Below are 14,175 nucleotides of genomic sequence, written 5' to 3'. Positions count from 1 at the left end.
GATTAAAGGCCTGTGCCACCATCATCCGGCCCTCCTAGTCATTCTTATTTATCCATGCAGTCACAGAGTTAAGTTGTGCCAGGTATGGTAGTATAAGCACATAATCCAGAAACTTGGGGGACTCTGAGGCAGGAGGATTGCTATAAGTTTGAAAATAGCCTGGCCAACCTTGTAAATTCCAGGCCAACCCAGAAAATACAATAAGACCTTGTCCTGCGAGGAGGGAGGGAGTCTGGAAAAATGCCCCAGTTGGTAAAATGCTTGCCTTGCAAACATAAAGACCTGAATTCAGTTTCCAGAATCCATTTAGTAAAAATGTCTGGTGTAAATGCTCAATGCTTATGATACCACCGGTGCTGGGAAGGACAGGGGTGCCCTTCTGCAAGCCAATAACCTCATTTGTGGGCTTCAAACAAGGTGGACGACTTTGTTAAGAGTGATGCTGATGGTTGGGCTTTGGTCCCTACAGGAAGGCATATGCACGAGTACCACAGGGGATGGGAGGATGCAGTAAACATTCTAAGATTTCATTTTAAATTTCATATATATGTCTGCATATATATGTATGTGTGTGGGTTCCTGAGGAAGCCAGAAAAGACTGTCAGATCTCCTGGACTTGGAGTCACAGGTGATTGTTATGGATGCTGGAAATGGAACTCCAGTCCTTTCTGTGAGAGGGCCAAAGGCTCCTAACTGCTGAGCTGTCTCTTCAGCGCCCTCCCTCTAGACAGCTTTTCAATTTATTTTTTTAAAATTGTTTTTAGATTTTTGTTTTGAGACAGGGTTTCTCTGTGCTTTTCTGGCTGTCCTGGAACTCGCTTTGTAAATCAAGCTGTCCTCAAACTCACAGACACCTGCCTGCCTCTGTCTCCCCCCAGTGCTGGAATTAAAGGCGTGTGCCACCACTGCCTGGCCCATTTTTTAGATTTTTAGATTGTATTTTATGAATGTGTTTTATGCCTGCATGATTGCTTGTGTACTGGGAGCTCATAGGGGTCAGGAGGACCTTGAGTTACAGATGGTGGTGATCCACCACGTGAGTCCAAGAGTAAGGAGTGCTCTTAAGGCTAAGCCATTGCTCCAGACCCCTCCCCCAACTTTAAAATATAAAGCTTCTATTGTATCTGAAAAGTTACCCCAGCCAATTTCATGGCTGTCATTTTATTCTAAACTACCATTTTCTTTCACTAGGATTCTCCTTAATTTTCTGGCTGTTTTCCTCATCCCATCTACCAACATTTTCTCTTTCCACCCTGTCCCCACCCCACCCTCAGAAGCTGAGGAATAAAACCCAGCGTCTCTAACATGCTAGCCAAATGCTATACCTCTGCCAACAGCCAGAGTGGTCATTTTTGGAACTTGTTTTCATCATTTTGATGAAAGTTATATATACACATACTCAAACATAGTTGGATATCTCAGTCCATTTAAGAAAACTGCTTTCCCCTTTTCTGGCTTGGCTTTGCTGGTTTCCTTTGAATCATACATAGACTCTTTTTGGCACCTGGATCTCATTCTTCTGTCTCCAACATGCATTCTTCAACCTCTTTAATTCCCCCACCTGCCACTGTACCTGTTTTGATTAGATAAGTATTCCAAGTTTACCTTTTTGCTGATTGTATGGACGTGATGTTCACAGCTGAGCCCTGTGGTGTGCTGTGGTTGCTGTAACTAGACTACCTTTCTCTGGTATTAATGATTATCTGTTTTGTTTTTACATGTATTTAGAGAGTGTGTGTGTGTGTGTGTGTGTGTGTGACAGAGAGAGAGAGAGAGAGAGAGAGAGAGAGAGAGAGAGAGAGAGAGGAGAGAGAGAGAGAGAACAGTGTGCATGCAGGCAGCAGAGGACAACATGGAGGAGTTGGTGCTCTCCTTCCGCTATGTGGCTCCCAGGTTGTCAGGCTTGGCGGCAAGTGCTTTTATCCACTGAGCCATCTTGTTCTTCCTCAGTGTTAGCTGTCCATGTTCTTACCATTAATTTGACTACGAGCTTTCAGAATTGCCAAAATAATCTCCCAAAATAGTGCTTAGATTCCTTGGGTTTTTATCTTCATCTCTTGGAGGTATGTCTTTGTCTTGGCCTTGCTTTGTTTTGGTGTAGTTTCTCTCTCTCCGCCTTCTGGAATGTTAAACCTTTGGTCTTTCACCATCATTACCACAGGTCTCCTTTATTCTTTTTCCTGTGTTTGGTCTCCTGTCTGCCGGTTTGCCTGCCTGTCTCTTTCTGTCTCTCTCAACAGGGTATCTTGTATCCCAGGCTGGCCTTGAGGTCTGTATGTAACTGGTTTAACTTTGAATTCCTTGTCCTCCTCCCTCCACCTGTGCCAACCTCAGATTCATTCTTTCTTGGTGCCTGTGGTCTTCTTTTTTGACATGTTCCACCAAAATGAGAAGAGAACATTTAATGGCTTCCTGAAGAAGGCTGCATGGCAGAAACCTTGCTCTGGGACCTGGAATGTTACCGCAGGCCTGTTTGATGGTTGGGTGATAACAGAAGCCTGGGTTGGAAGAAGTTTTCCATCAGAATTGTGAAAGTGTAGCTTGGCTTGCAGGGTCCCAGTGTTGCCAGCAAGTCTGTCTTGTGGGCTGGAGATGCAGCTCAGAGATAGAGGCCTTGGCTGGCTTGTACAGTATCTTGGGTTGATCCCCAGTGCTGCAGGGGATAAGAAGCAGTTGATTTTCTGCTCCCCACGTAGGCTCTGTCTCAGGAGGACTTTTGTCTTTACTGCCGTTTTTCTGACGCTGGACTGTCATTATTGTCATCAGACACGTTGGCATGATTTTGTTTGCAGTCAGTGAGCCTTCTAGAAACTCCACCCCAGAAGTTTTTTTCTATTTTGTTTTTCTGGAATCGTCATTGTTATATTGACCCTGTGTAAGGCCTTCTCCACTGTTGTAGTTACAATGCACCCCCCTCCAACGTCTGTTTGCCTCTACCAAGCAGGTTCTCATGGCTCATGTGGCTTCAGTCTCCACAGATACTTTGCCTGGATTTTGTTTGGAATTGCACTGACTCTGTAGGTCAGTTTGGGGGGAATTGATAACAGTCTTCTCTACCAGTCTGTGAACATGGTGTCATCTCCATATATTAGTTCTGGAGGTTCTGGAGGTTCCATGGTATTTTTCAGGTAGATAATTATGTCAAGGCTGAACAGGAAGCTTTAGTCTTATTCACATACTCTTATATTTCTTTTGCTTGACATTCTGCACTTGATACTTCTGCTGTGATGCTGAGTAGGAATGATTAGAAGGGTCCTTCTACTCTAGCTTAGCTGTCAGTCTTTAAGGAGCTTAGAGGACATCATTGTCTCACTGTTCAGAAAGAGGTTAACTGTTCCGTTTGAGAATGCCTTTTGGGTGCACATACCTCTAAAATACTTTAATTATAACTCACACTAACTCAGTCACACGGTGCTTCCAGGTGTGTGCTTTTGTACTGTCCATTTTACAGATGAAAAGGCTGAGGATCAGAAAGCTTAAACAAATAGTCAAATCACCAATCTGGATAGTAGCTGTGTGCTGGGCATGGTGGCACACACTTCTGATCCTAGCACTTGAGAGGCAGAAGCAGGCTCAGATTAATTTGAGGGTAGCCTGGTCTACATAGTGAGTTCCATAACTAGCTAAGGGTACATAGTGAGCTAGCTGAGTGGGATGCGAACCTAGGCAGTCTCCCTGTATTGCTCCTCACAGGCACCTTTCAAAGACTTGTACTGGGGAGGAGAGCAGCAACTGAAGAAGACCACCACCTGTCCCAAGGCTTCTTTCTGGGCTGGTGGTGCCTTTAATCCTAGGTCTCGGTGAGTTCAAGGCCAGACTGATCTACCAAGTGAGTTCCACAGGCTCCTAAGCAACAGAGAAACCCTGTCTCAGAAAATCAAAAAAAAAAAAAAAAAAAGTTCCTTTTACTCTTTGCCTCCTATTCCATACACAGCCTTGGTGTGGGAGACACTGTTTGCCTGTGAGTCTGGAGAACTTGGAGCCGTCAGCCACCCCCATAGCAGTGTGTACCACAGCAACAAGATGGAAAAGGTGTTGAGAAAGCGCGTTGCCAAAGATGAGTGCAGAGGATCACAGAGGAGAGATACGAAGAGTATATATGGGCTGTGCTTCTCTGAACATCATTCTGTTGTGGAAGGAGGAGATGAGGGAGCTAACCCATGGGCAGTAGAAGTGGGAAGGTGCCATGGGAGAGAGAACCTGAGGACCCTCGCATTATAGAGTAAAATTATTACATCAGCTTTAAGTCTTTCCGGACCCCTTGCCTTCTTGAGAAGAGTCTATGGTGAAGAAGTTGGGGTGTGCTGTCCGATAACACTCTTCCTTAACCTTAGCATCTGGGAGGTAGAACTGGGAAGATCATGGCCGTCTCAACTGCACTGTGAGTGAGGCCAGCCTGAGGTACGCATGACTGTCCAGAACAAAACAAAATCTCAAAACAGAAATACTGTTTGAAAGAAGGCAAATGGGGGAAAAATGTGTAGCTAGAAACGTGCATTTTATTGTCATGGGCTTTTTGTTTCTGCTGCATTCAGTCATCGTCCGAGTGTTCCCAGACATTTGTTCTCTGAGTGACAGCACACCGTCCCAGCTCAACGGTGCTGCTTTGTGGCTGGTTTTGTGTCTCCGTGGCACAAGCTAGAGTCATCTGGGAAATGGGACCTCAATTAGGAAATACCCCCACCAGATTGGCCTGTTGACAAGCCTGTGGTGCATTTTCAGGATTGATGGTTGATGTGGGTAGCGCTACCCCCAGACTGGGTGCTCTAAGAAAACAGGTCGAGCAAGCTATAGGGAGCAAGTCAGTAAAAACCACTTTTCCATGACCTCTGCTCAGTTCTTGCCTCCAGGTTCCTGCCCTGACTTCCTTCTTGATGGACTGTAAGCTGTAAGGTGAAATAAACCTTTTCCTCTTTGAGTTGTCTTCTTTAGTCATGCTGTTTTTGTTTTTTTGTGTTTTCGGGACAGGGTTTCTCTCTGTAGTTGGTCATTGTGTTTGATCACAGCAATAAAAACCTAAGACAGCTTCCAAAGCGAAGAAGCCGAAGAAGCTTCCTCTGGGGTCTGGAGGGATGGATGGCTCAATGATTAAGAAAGTGAGGTGCTCTTGCAGCAGACCCAAGTTTGGTTCCCAGCATCCACATTGGACAGAACCCAGCTCTGTCCTCTACAAGTACTGTGCACATACACCTCTGCTCACACATAACTTTTGAAATTATTATTATTTTTTTTTTCTTTTTAGATTTATTTATGTACACAGTGTTCAGACTCCATGTATGACTGCAGGCCAGAAGAGGGCACCAGATCTCATTACAGATGGTTGTGAGCCACCATGTGGTTGCTGGGAATTGAACTCTGGACCTCCTGAAGAGCAGCCAGTGCTCTTAACCTCTGAGCCATCTCTCCAGCCCCTGAAATTATTTTTTTTTAAAGCCTTTTTTCTTTTTTCCCCCCCCAAGACAGGGTTTCTTTTTTTTTTTTTTTTTTTTTGTTGTTGTTTTTTGTTTTTCGAGACAGGGTTTCTCTGTGGCTTTGGAGCCTGTCCTGGAACTCCCTTTGTAGCCCAGGCTGGCCTCGAACTCCCAGAGATCCGCCTGCCTCTGCCTCCCGAGTGCTGGGATTAAAGGCGTGCGCCACCACCGCCCGGCTCTGTAGCTTTGGAGCCTGTCCTGGAACTAGCTCTTGTAGACCAGGCTGGTCTCAAATTCACAAAGATCTGCCTGCCTCTGCCTCCCAAGTGCTGGGATTAAAGGTGTGAGCCACCACCGCCCCTCTTCTGTCTTTTTTTGTTTTTTGAGACAGGGTTTCTTTGTGTAGCCCTGGCTATCCTAGAACTCACTTTGTAGACCAAGCTGTCCTCCAACTCACAGAGATCCTCCTGCCTCTGCCTCCCAAGTGCTGGAATTAAAGGTGTGCCCCACCATGCCCAGCTCCTTGCTATTGTTTTTATATTAAATGCTCATAGCCAGAATGAAAGTCCTGTCTGGCCTCCTTGAGCTCCAGACCAGCTTCTTGTGGGGACTCACAGGTACTGCCACCATGCTTTGGGGGCTCTGGATCTTTGAGCAAAGTCTGTTGCTTCTGAGCTTTGCTGTCTGTAGGTCTAGTGTTTGCCTTCCTGCCACCTGTGACGTTCTGTGCAGCTGGTGCCCTGATTCCACCTTTTGTTTTACTTGCCTGGAATAAGCTAGTTTGTTAACCCCTCCAGGAAACCCTTTATATTAAAGTTATATAAAAATACTACTTGAATTTCAGTGATGTTCACTGCTACTGTAGTGACAGATCCTGCATCTTTCTTTCCTTCCTTCTTTCCTTCCTTTCTCTGTCTCCCCCTCCCCCCCCCAAGGTAGGGTTTCTTTGTGTAGTTCTTACTGGAACTCGCTCTATAGTCCTGGCTGGCTTGGAGCTATCTGCTTGCCTCTGCCTCCAAAGTTCTGGGATTAAAGGCATGTGCCACCATGCCCTACTCAGAAATATTTATCTTAAAAGAGGGCTAAAGCTTTTGATTTGTTTTCTTGTTGCTGTTGTTTTAGAGGTTTTGTTGCTTATTTGCTTTTGAGACAAGGAGACAAGGACTCATGTAGCTCAGGCTGACTTCAACCCCACTGTGTAACTGAGAAAAAGTCTGAACTTCTGAGTCTCCTGCCTCCACTTCCCACACATGCCTGGTCAGACTTCGTTCCTAATGTTTTATGAAATCTTCGTTCCCGTTCCAGCTGTCTGACCGCCCTGTTGTATGGTTCCAGGTGGAGAGTACAGTGAAGATGATGTCAACGAGTTAGTGAAGGAGGATGAAGTGGATGGTGACGAGCAGACTGAGAAAACCAAAGGGAAAAGAAGGAAGGTGCAGAGCATTCCAGCCAGGTGATGCTGCCCTCAAGGCCCTGACAATAAGAGCTATCTTTATTGCTGAGATTGCTCTCATGATAGATGGCTGTCTTTCTTTTCACATTTATTATGTGTGTGTGTGCTGTAGCATAGGCTTCCTGGGACTCACTGTGCAGCCTAGGCTAGCCTCCAGCTTCAGCTTCCTGGATTGTAGGCATGAACCAGTGTGTGTGTGTGTTTGTAGGGGGGTTGTTTTTTGTTTGTTTGATCTTTCGAGACAGGTTTTCTCTGTGTAATACTCCTTGTATTGGACTGTCTTGGAACTTGCTTTGTAGACCATGCTGGCCTCGAACTCATAGAGATCCTGCTTCTGCCTCCTGAGCACTGAGATTAAAGGCATGCGCCACTGCTACCCATCAGTTGCCAGTGTTTCTAACACCTTTCTGTATGAGGGAAATATTTACTGATAGTCTAAAATTAAAATCTGGGCCTTCATTTGGGAGGCGGTGATGCATACTTTTAATTCCAGCCCTCCGGAGGGAGAGGCGGGTATATCTTTATGAGTTCAAGGCCAGCCTGGTCTAAAGAATGAGAGTTTCAGGATAACCAGTACTACACAGGTAAAGCCTGTCAGCAAAAACAAAATGGGCTGGAGAAATGGCTCAGTGGTGCTCTACTAGAGTACTGGAATTCAATCCCCAGCACCCACATGGCAGCTCACAGCTGTCTATAACTCCAGTTCCAAGGGATCTGACACATAGACATACCAGGCAAAACACCAATGCACATAAAATAAAAATAAATAAAATCATTAAAAAAAATCATGGCCTTCAACTAGTTTAAAAATAATTTTTTAAAAATAGTTTAAAAAATAGCTAGGTAAAATGTGCATGTGGTTAAAGCAATCCTGTGCTACAGGATGTAATCCTCTCTTCCTACCTGAGAAGCTGTTAGCTCAGACACTGTCACACTTGGCATGGGTCTCTATCTCCTGCTCTCTTTATTTAAAAATTAGAATAAAAAGGGTAGCACACTGCATACCACGCCACCTCTCGCTCCCTTGGACAGGTCTCTCTGTGTTGCTCAGGCTGGACCATTCTTTCTTTTTTTTTTTTTTTTTAAATATTTATTTATTTATTATGTGTACAATATTCTGTGTGTATGCCTGAAGGCCAGAAGAGGGCGCCAGACCTCTTTACAGATGGTTGTGAGCCACCATGTGGTTGCTGGGAATTGAACTCAGGACCTTTGGAAGAGCAGACAATGCTCTTAACCACTGAGCCATCTCTCCAGCCCTCATGGACCATTCTTGAGTCTCTTGTCTCAGTCGTCTGAACAGGAGTGTGGTTCCAGGCGGCGCTGCCGTGACAGTTCTCACTGAGTCCGCGATGGTAAAGGGCACATGGCAGTCGTAGACGTATTTCCTGTGAGTGACTGTAGTTCGTGCTTATGAATAGTCCTGATGTGACTTAAGCATCCCCTCACTGAGAGACAGTGAGAGTGCATGGCCTCTGCTACAGCAAAGCTCAGAAAACATTGGTAGAACATGTGCTGGCTCAAGGATTTTTGTAAGTCATATTGGAAGGTGTTGAATTCGTTTGGTCTAAGGCTATGTAAATTGAATTATTTTCTGTTGATTTTCCACAGGCCATGCTCTGAAATGCAGTCCTATCCCAAACCAGGAAAGTCTCAGAATATAAGTCAGGTGGAGGCCTCTTCTTAGGACTCTTTCTGTCACTGCTGTTTCTGTCTTGCATTGAAGCAAAAAGCAGATTGCAGTTTATGAAAAGAAGAAAACGAACATTGAACTATATGATGTTCTCAAAGTCAAAATAGTAAAAACGTGTACTGATTAAAGTCTTGGGCCCAGTTCTCTTTTTCTATATTTGAACTTGTGTTATTTTTGAGGGTGGCATGAAACTGCTGTAGTTTTAGTGTTTGGAAGAAAATGATGCAAGTAAGTTTGAGAGTCAGCAGACTTTGTTCTCCAAGTGGGGTGGCTTTCAGAAATAAAAAATTACTTCGCACATATGTTTATAGAACTTTTTTCTAAAAAACCTCATTATTAATCTCATGAGGTGATCTTAGGTATTTTTCTTTTTATATCTTTTTAGTTGTTGGGCTTTTTATTTTCATTTTTTTGTCTGCCTGCTTGTTTTGTTTTTGAGACAGGCTCTCACTGTGTAGCTTGGCAGGTCTGGAACTCACTATGTAGATCAACCTGGCCTCCCATGCATAGAAATATTCAAGCCTGTGTTTGAGTGTTCAGATTGAAGGTGTGCACCACCATACCTGCCTCAGGTGTTTTCTTAGTGAAAATAACAGTTTTGACATACTAACCTTACTAAATTTAAGGTTCTAGTTAGCTCAACAGTTCCCTTTATTCATCATTCATTTATTATGTATACAGTGTTCTGTCTGCATGTATGTCTGCTCACCAGAGGAGGGCGCCAAATCTCTTTACAGATGGTTGTGAGCCACCATGTGGTTGCTGGGAATTGAACTCAGTACCTCTGGAAGAACAGCCAGTGTTCTTAACCACTGAGCCATCCCTCCAGTCAACGCCCCCTTTATTAGATAGAAATGGGGAGTAATAAAAAGACAGTACTTACTAAAGAGTTCGCACACATCGTATGCTTATAGTGTATGTCATATAAATCCTTCAGGTACAACACATTTGCAATGCAAATAAGTCCTTACACGGGCAGTATCCATGTATGATCCCATATTACTGGGAGGCCTAAAATTTAAATTTTCATTAAATATTCCTGCAGGATGTAGTTAAACTTTGTAAGCAATACTAGATTCAATGTATTTTATTCTTTAAATAAGAATTCCAGCTACTCAAATTATAGACTGTGAAGATTATTAGAAATATGTTTGCCGGGCGGTGGTGGCGCACGCCTTTAATCCCAGCACTTGGGAGGCAGAGGCAGGTGAATTTCTGTGAGTTCGAGACCAGCCTGGTCTACAGAGCTAGTTCCAGGACAGGCTCCAAAGCTACAGAGAAACCCTGTCTCGAAAAACCAAAAAAAAAAAAAAAAGAAAAGAAATATGTTTAAAATATGATTTAAAAACCCTGAGAATACTGGGATGTTAATTTATTGTTCCTGAATCTCAGAGAGTAACATGCCAAGAATTTGAAAGCATGGAGAAACTTGTGGAAGTCTTTCCAGTGTGTGATATAATTCTTAATTGTACTATTGTTGATGAATAAATATACTTAAAAAAAATTAGCCCTGCTGTCGTGGTACATGCCTTAATCCTAGCACTCCAGAGGCAGGTGGATCTCTGAGTTTGAGGCCAGCCTAGTCTACAGAGCCAGTTCCAGGACAGCCAGGGCTACACAGAGAAATTCTTTTTGGAAAAATGAACAATGAAAAAACTAAGTCAGGGCTGGAGAGTTGGTTCAGAGGTTAGGAACAGTTACTGCTCTAGCAGAGGAACTGGGTTCAGTTCTCAGCATCTACATGGAGGCTTGCAACTGCCTGTAACCTTAGTCCGAGGTGATTTAGCATCTTCTTTTGGTCTCCACAGGCTCTTGTGTGCCATTTGGTGCACATACATACACTCAGGAACACACACATAGACATTAAGTAACTGAATAAATATTTTTAAATAGTTTTAAATCTGTTTGCCTACTCTGTCTTCTATTATGTTACTAGAAATTTACAGATTTAAACTCTCCAGTGTGTAAGGTGGTCTAAGGATTGATGAAAGAATGAATAATTTTGCATTCTGTTTTGTCTTCCTTTTTCTGGGTGGCTACTGGTGATTAGAAAGAGAAAACAAAGTGGCCTCTTGTTAGAAGACGAAGAGGAGGACGGCAAGGAAGAATCCAGAGGTAGCAGCAGTGAAGAGGATGAAGAGGACCAAGAAGGAGGCCTTGGATCTGAGAATGCAAGGAAGAAGAAGGAAGATGAATTATGGGCTAGCTTCCTTAATGATGTGGGACCAAAATCAAAAGCAGCTCCAAGCTCACAAGTTAAGGTAAGCTTGAGAGACTGATGGGATAAATACCTCTCTAGAAACACCCTCAGAGCCGGGCGATGGTGGCGCACGCCTTTAATCCCAGCACTTGGGAGGCAGAGGCAGGTGGATCTCTGTGAGTTCGAGACCAGCCTGGTCTACAGAGCTAGTTCCAGGACAGGCTCCAAAGCCACAGAGAAAACCTGTCTCGAAAAAACCAAAAAAAAAAAAAAAAAAAAAGAAAGAAAGAAAGAAACACCCTCAGTTCCACAGGAGCTTCGTTTTTGTTTTTCGAGACAGGGTTTCTCTGTGTAGCCCTAGCTGTTCTAGAACTTGCTCTGTAGATCAGGCTGGTCTCAAACTCACAGAGATCCACCTGCCTCTGCCTCCCAAGTGCTGGGATTAAAGGCATGTGTCACCACCACCCGAACTCCTTTTTTTTAAAAAATTTACAAACTGACTGAGATTTGAATCTCAAACAGAAAGCCAGCTAAATGCCTTTTGATAGTGACCTTACTAAGTGAAAAGCAAAGCATGCCTTAGCAACAGGAAGAATGAGCTGTTCTGATGACATACGTTTCTAGCAAACTTTTTTAAAGATTTATTTATTGGGCTGGAGAGATGGCTCGGTGATTAAGAGCACTTACTGCTCTTCCAAAGGCCCTTAGTTCAGTTCTCAGCACCCTATCAGGTAGTTGACAAATGCCTGTAACTCTAGCTCCAGGGAATTTAATGCCCTCCTTGGCCTCCCAAAGCATCTGTATGCCTGTGGCTTATACACGTATATATACCTAGATAAATGTATATACCTAAATAAAAATAAATTTTTAAAAAGATTTATTTGCTATTGTTTTTAATTATGAGTTTATGTCTGTGCCTATGTGCGTATAAGTTCAGGTGCCCACGTTGGCCAAAGGCTGGAGCTGGGGTTATAGGCAGTTATGAGTTGCCTGACTTGGGTGCTAAGAACTGAGCTGGGTCTTCTGCAAAAAGTCTTTTTATTTTATTTATTTATTTTTTTATTCTTATTTATTTATTTTTTGAGACAAGGTTTGTGTGTAGCCCTGCTTGTTCTGGAACTCACTCTTTAGACCAACTGGCCTTTGAACTCACAGAGATCCTACTGCCTCTGCCTCCAGAGTGCTGGGATTAAAGGCGTGCGCCACCATCACCACCCTACCTTTGCAAAAACTCTTAACTGCTGAGTCATCTTCCCAACCTCTCCAATAAGTTTATGTTATTTCATTTTATGTGTATAGGTGATTTACTTGCATGTATGTCTATGTACCACATGCATGTAGTACCCATAGTTGCCAGAAGGGGGCATCAGGGTTTTTGTTTTTGTTTTTATTTTTGGGGAACTGGAGTTATAGGTGGTTGTGAGCTACCTTATGGCTTTTGAAAATTTAACCTGGTCCTCTGGAAGAGCATTCAGTGCTCTCAACCATTGAGCCATCTCTCCAGGCTCTCCAGTTATTTTTAACTGATTGAAAATGAAACATAGGAGAATAACCCTAAACAGCATGTTCAGACAGTTCTTTTAGTCTTAAACCTTGGTAAACCTGAATTGTTTATTTTTCAGACTGGGTCTCACTGTGTAGCCCTAACTGGCCTGGAACTCACTATGTAGACCAGGATGGCTTTAAATTAGTAGTGATCCTCAAGTCTCTGCCTCCTGCGTGCTGGGCTTAAAGGTGTGTATCACTACAGGCCTGATTCCGTTTCTTACTCTTTATTTAGGCAGCAGAGGAGACTGAAGAGACTAGCTCAGAGAAGTTGTTGGTCAAAGCAGATGAGCTGGAGAAACCTAAAGAGTCAGAAAAAGTGAAGATCACCAAGGTGTTTGACTTTGCTGGTGAAGAAGTGAGGTAAGAGGTTTTCCATGGCTTTGAAACTGTGCTTTTACAAGGGGACATTTTTTTCTTTTCCTTTTTTTTTTCTCTTTTTGTTTTTTTGAGACAGAGTTTCTCCATGTAGCCCTGGATGTCCTAGAACTCATTCTGTAGACAAGGCTAACCTCATACTCTCAGAGATCCACTTGCCTTTGCTTCTCAAGTGCTGGGGTTAAAGGCGTGCGCCCCCACCCAGCAACTCCTCAGATTTTTAAGTTTCATATATTAAATTACATAGTGTCAGCATATAGCCTAAGTGCAACCTCTTCTATACATTCAATATCTGATTTGTAATACTTGATACAATGTAAATGCCATGAAAATAGCACAGCGTGGTAGGGACTAGAGACAGGAACAATATGTATACATGTTCTTTACAGATGGATTTTCCCCCTAAATGTTTTTGTTTATATTTGGTTGATCCATGGTATATAACCCACTAACATACAGCATCGCCTGTATTTATCCAGTGAAAATAACATTTTGCAAAGTGAAGCTTTATATTTTCAGGGTTTTTTTTTGTTTTTTTTTTTTTTTTCTTTTTGAGACAGGGTTTCTCTGTAGCTTTGGAGCCTGTCCTGGAACTAGCTCTTGTAGACCAGGCTGACCTTGAACTCACAGAGATCCGCCTGCCTCTGCCTCCTGAGTGCTGGGATTAAAAGCATATGCCAACACTGCATGGCCTTTATTTTCAATTTTATAAGTAGTACAGAGCACAACTTTTAAACTTTCTTTAGACTGGGTCCATACTGTCCTGGAAGTCACTGTAGTTCAAGGTGGCTAAAGTTTTCTATACTCCATTTTCCTCAGCCTCCTGAGTGCTGACACATACAGCGTAAGCTACTATGCCCAGCAAAACTTACTTTATTTATTCCTCTTTAATTATTTTGTGTGGGGGAGGTCTTTTGCCTGTATGTGTGTCTGTGCACCATATGCATGCCTGGTGCCTGCAGAGGTCAGCAGAGGGAGTCAGGCCACCTGGAACTGGAGCTGCAGATGGCTGTGAACCACCGTGTGGGTGCCGGCAATAGAGCCCAGGGCCTCTGGAAGAGCAGTCTATGCTTTTAACTTCTGAGCCTTCTCTGTAGTACCAAATCCACTCATTTAAAAACCTGTCTTGAAAACATTTTCTTTTGTGAAATGTACTTAGGGCAGTGTTGCAGTGAGCACCCACACGGTTCACATTCTGTCCCTCAGATTCTCCACTTTCCGTGTTCTGTCTGTCTCGCTCATGGTCACAGCGCGCCTGTGGAGGCCAGAGGACACTTGTGGCAGTTGGCTTTCTTCCCACTGTGGGGTTTGCCAGGCTTGGCTGACTTTGGCATAAGTGACTCAGTTTACTTCTAGCTGATCTCTGGTCTTCATAATGGATGATTCTAATGGCTGAGTATGAATAATGTGATACGTGCAGCAGGCATCTCCGTGCTTACAGTGGCTTTTGGTTTTTAAGATTTTCTCATTTTTCACCAATAACAGGTAGTTTTGC

The 14,175-nt window shown here is 43.5% G+C and overlaps 1 protein-coding gene across 1 annotated transcript in view; it reads left to right on the top strand.

Moving 5' to 3' along the window:
- Nucleotides 1-14,175, top strand: part of Cfdp1 (craniofacial development protein 1) — an 84,186-nt gene that overhangs the window by 2,514 nt on the left and 67,497 nt on the right. The window contains exons 2-4 of the mRNA XM_057754193.1: nt 6,747-6,864; nt 10,608-10,818; nt 12,538-12,665. Of these exons, the coding sequence (XP_057610176.1) occupies nt 6,747-6,864; nt 10,608-10,818; nt 12,538-12,665 (457 nt within the window). The remainder of the gene's footprint in view (nt 1-6,746; nt 6,865-10,607; nt 10,819-12,537; nt 12,666-14,175) is intronic.

The sequence above is a fragment of the Chionomys nivalis genome, chromosome 21 (assembly GCF_950005125.1).
Source record: "Chionomys nivalis chromosome 21, mChiNiv1.1, whole genome shotgun sequence".
Classification (NCBI taxonomy): Eukaryota; Metazoa; Chordata; class Mammalia; order Rodentia; family Cricetidae; genus Chionomys; species Chionomys nivalis.
This window is presented reverse-complemented; position numbering and strand designations above follow the sequence as displayed.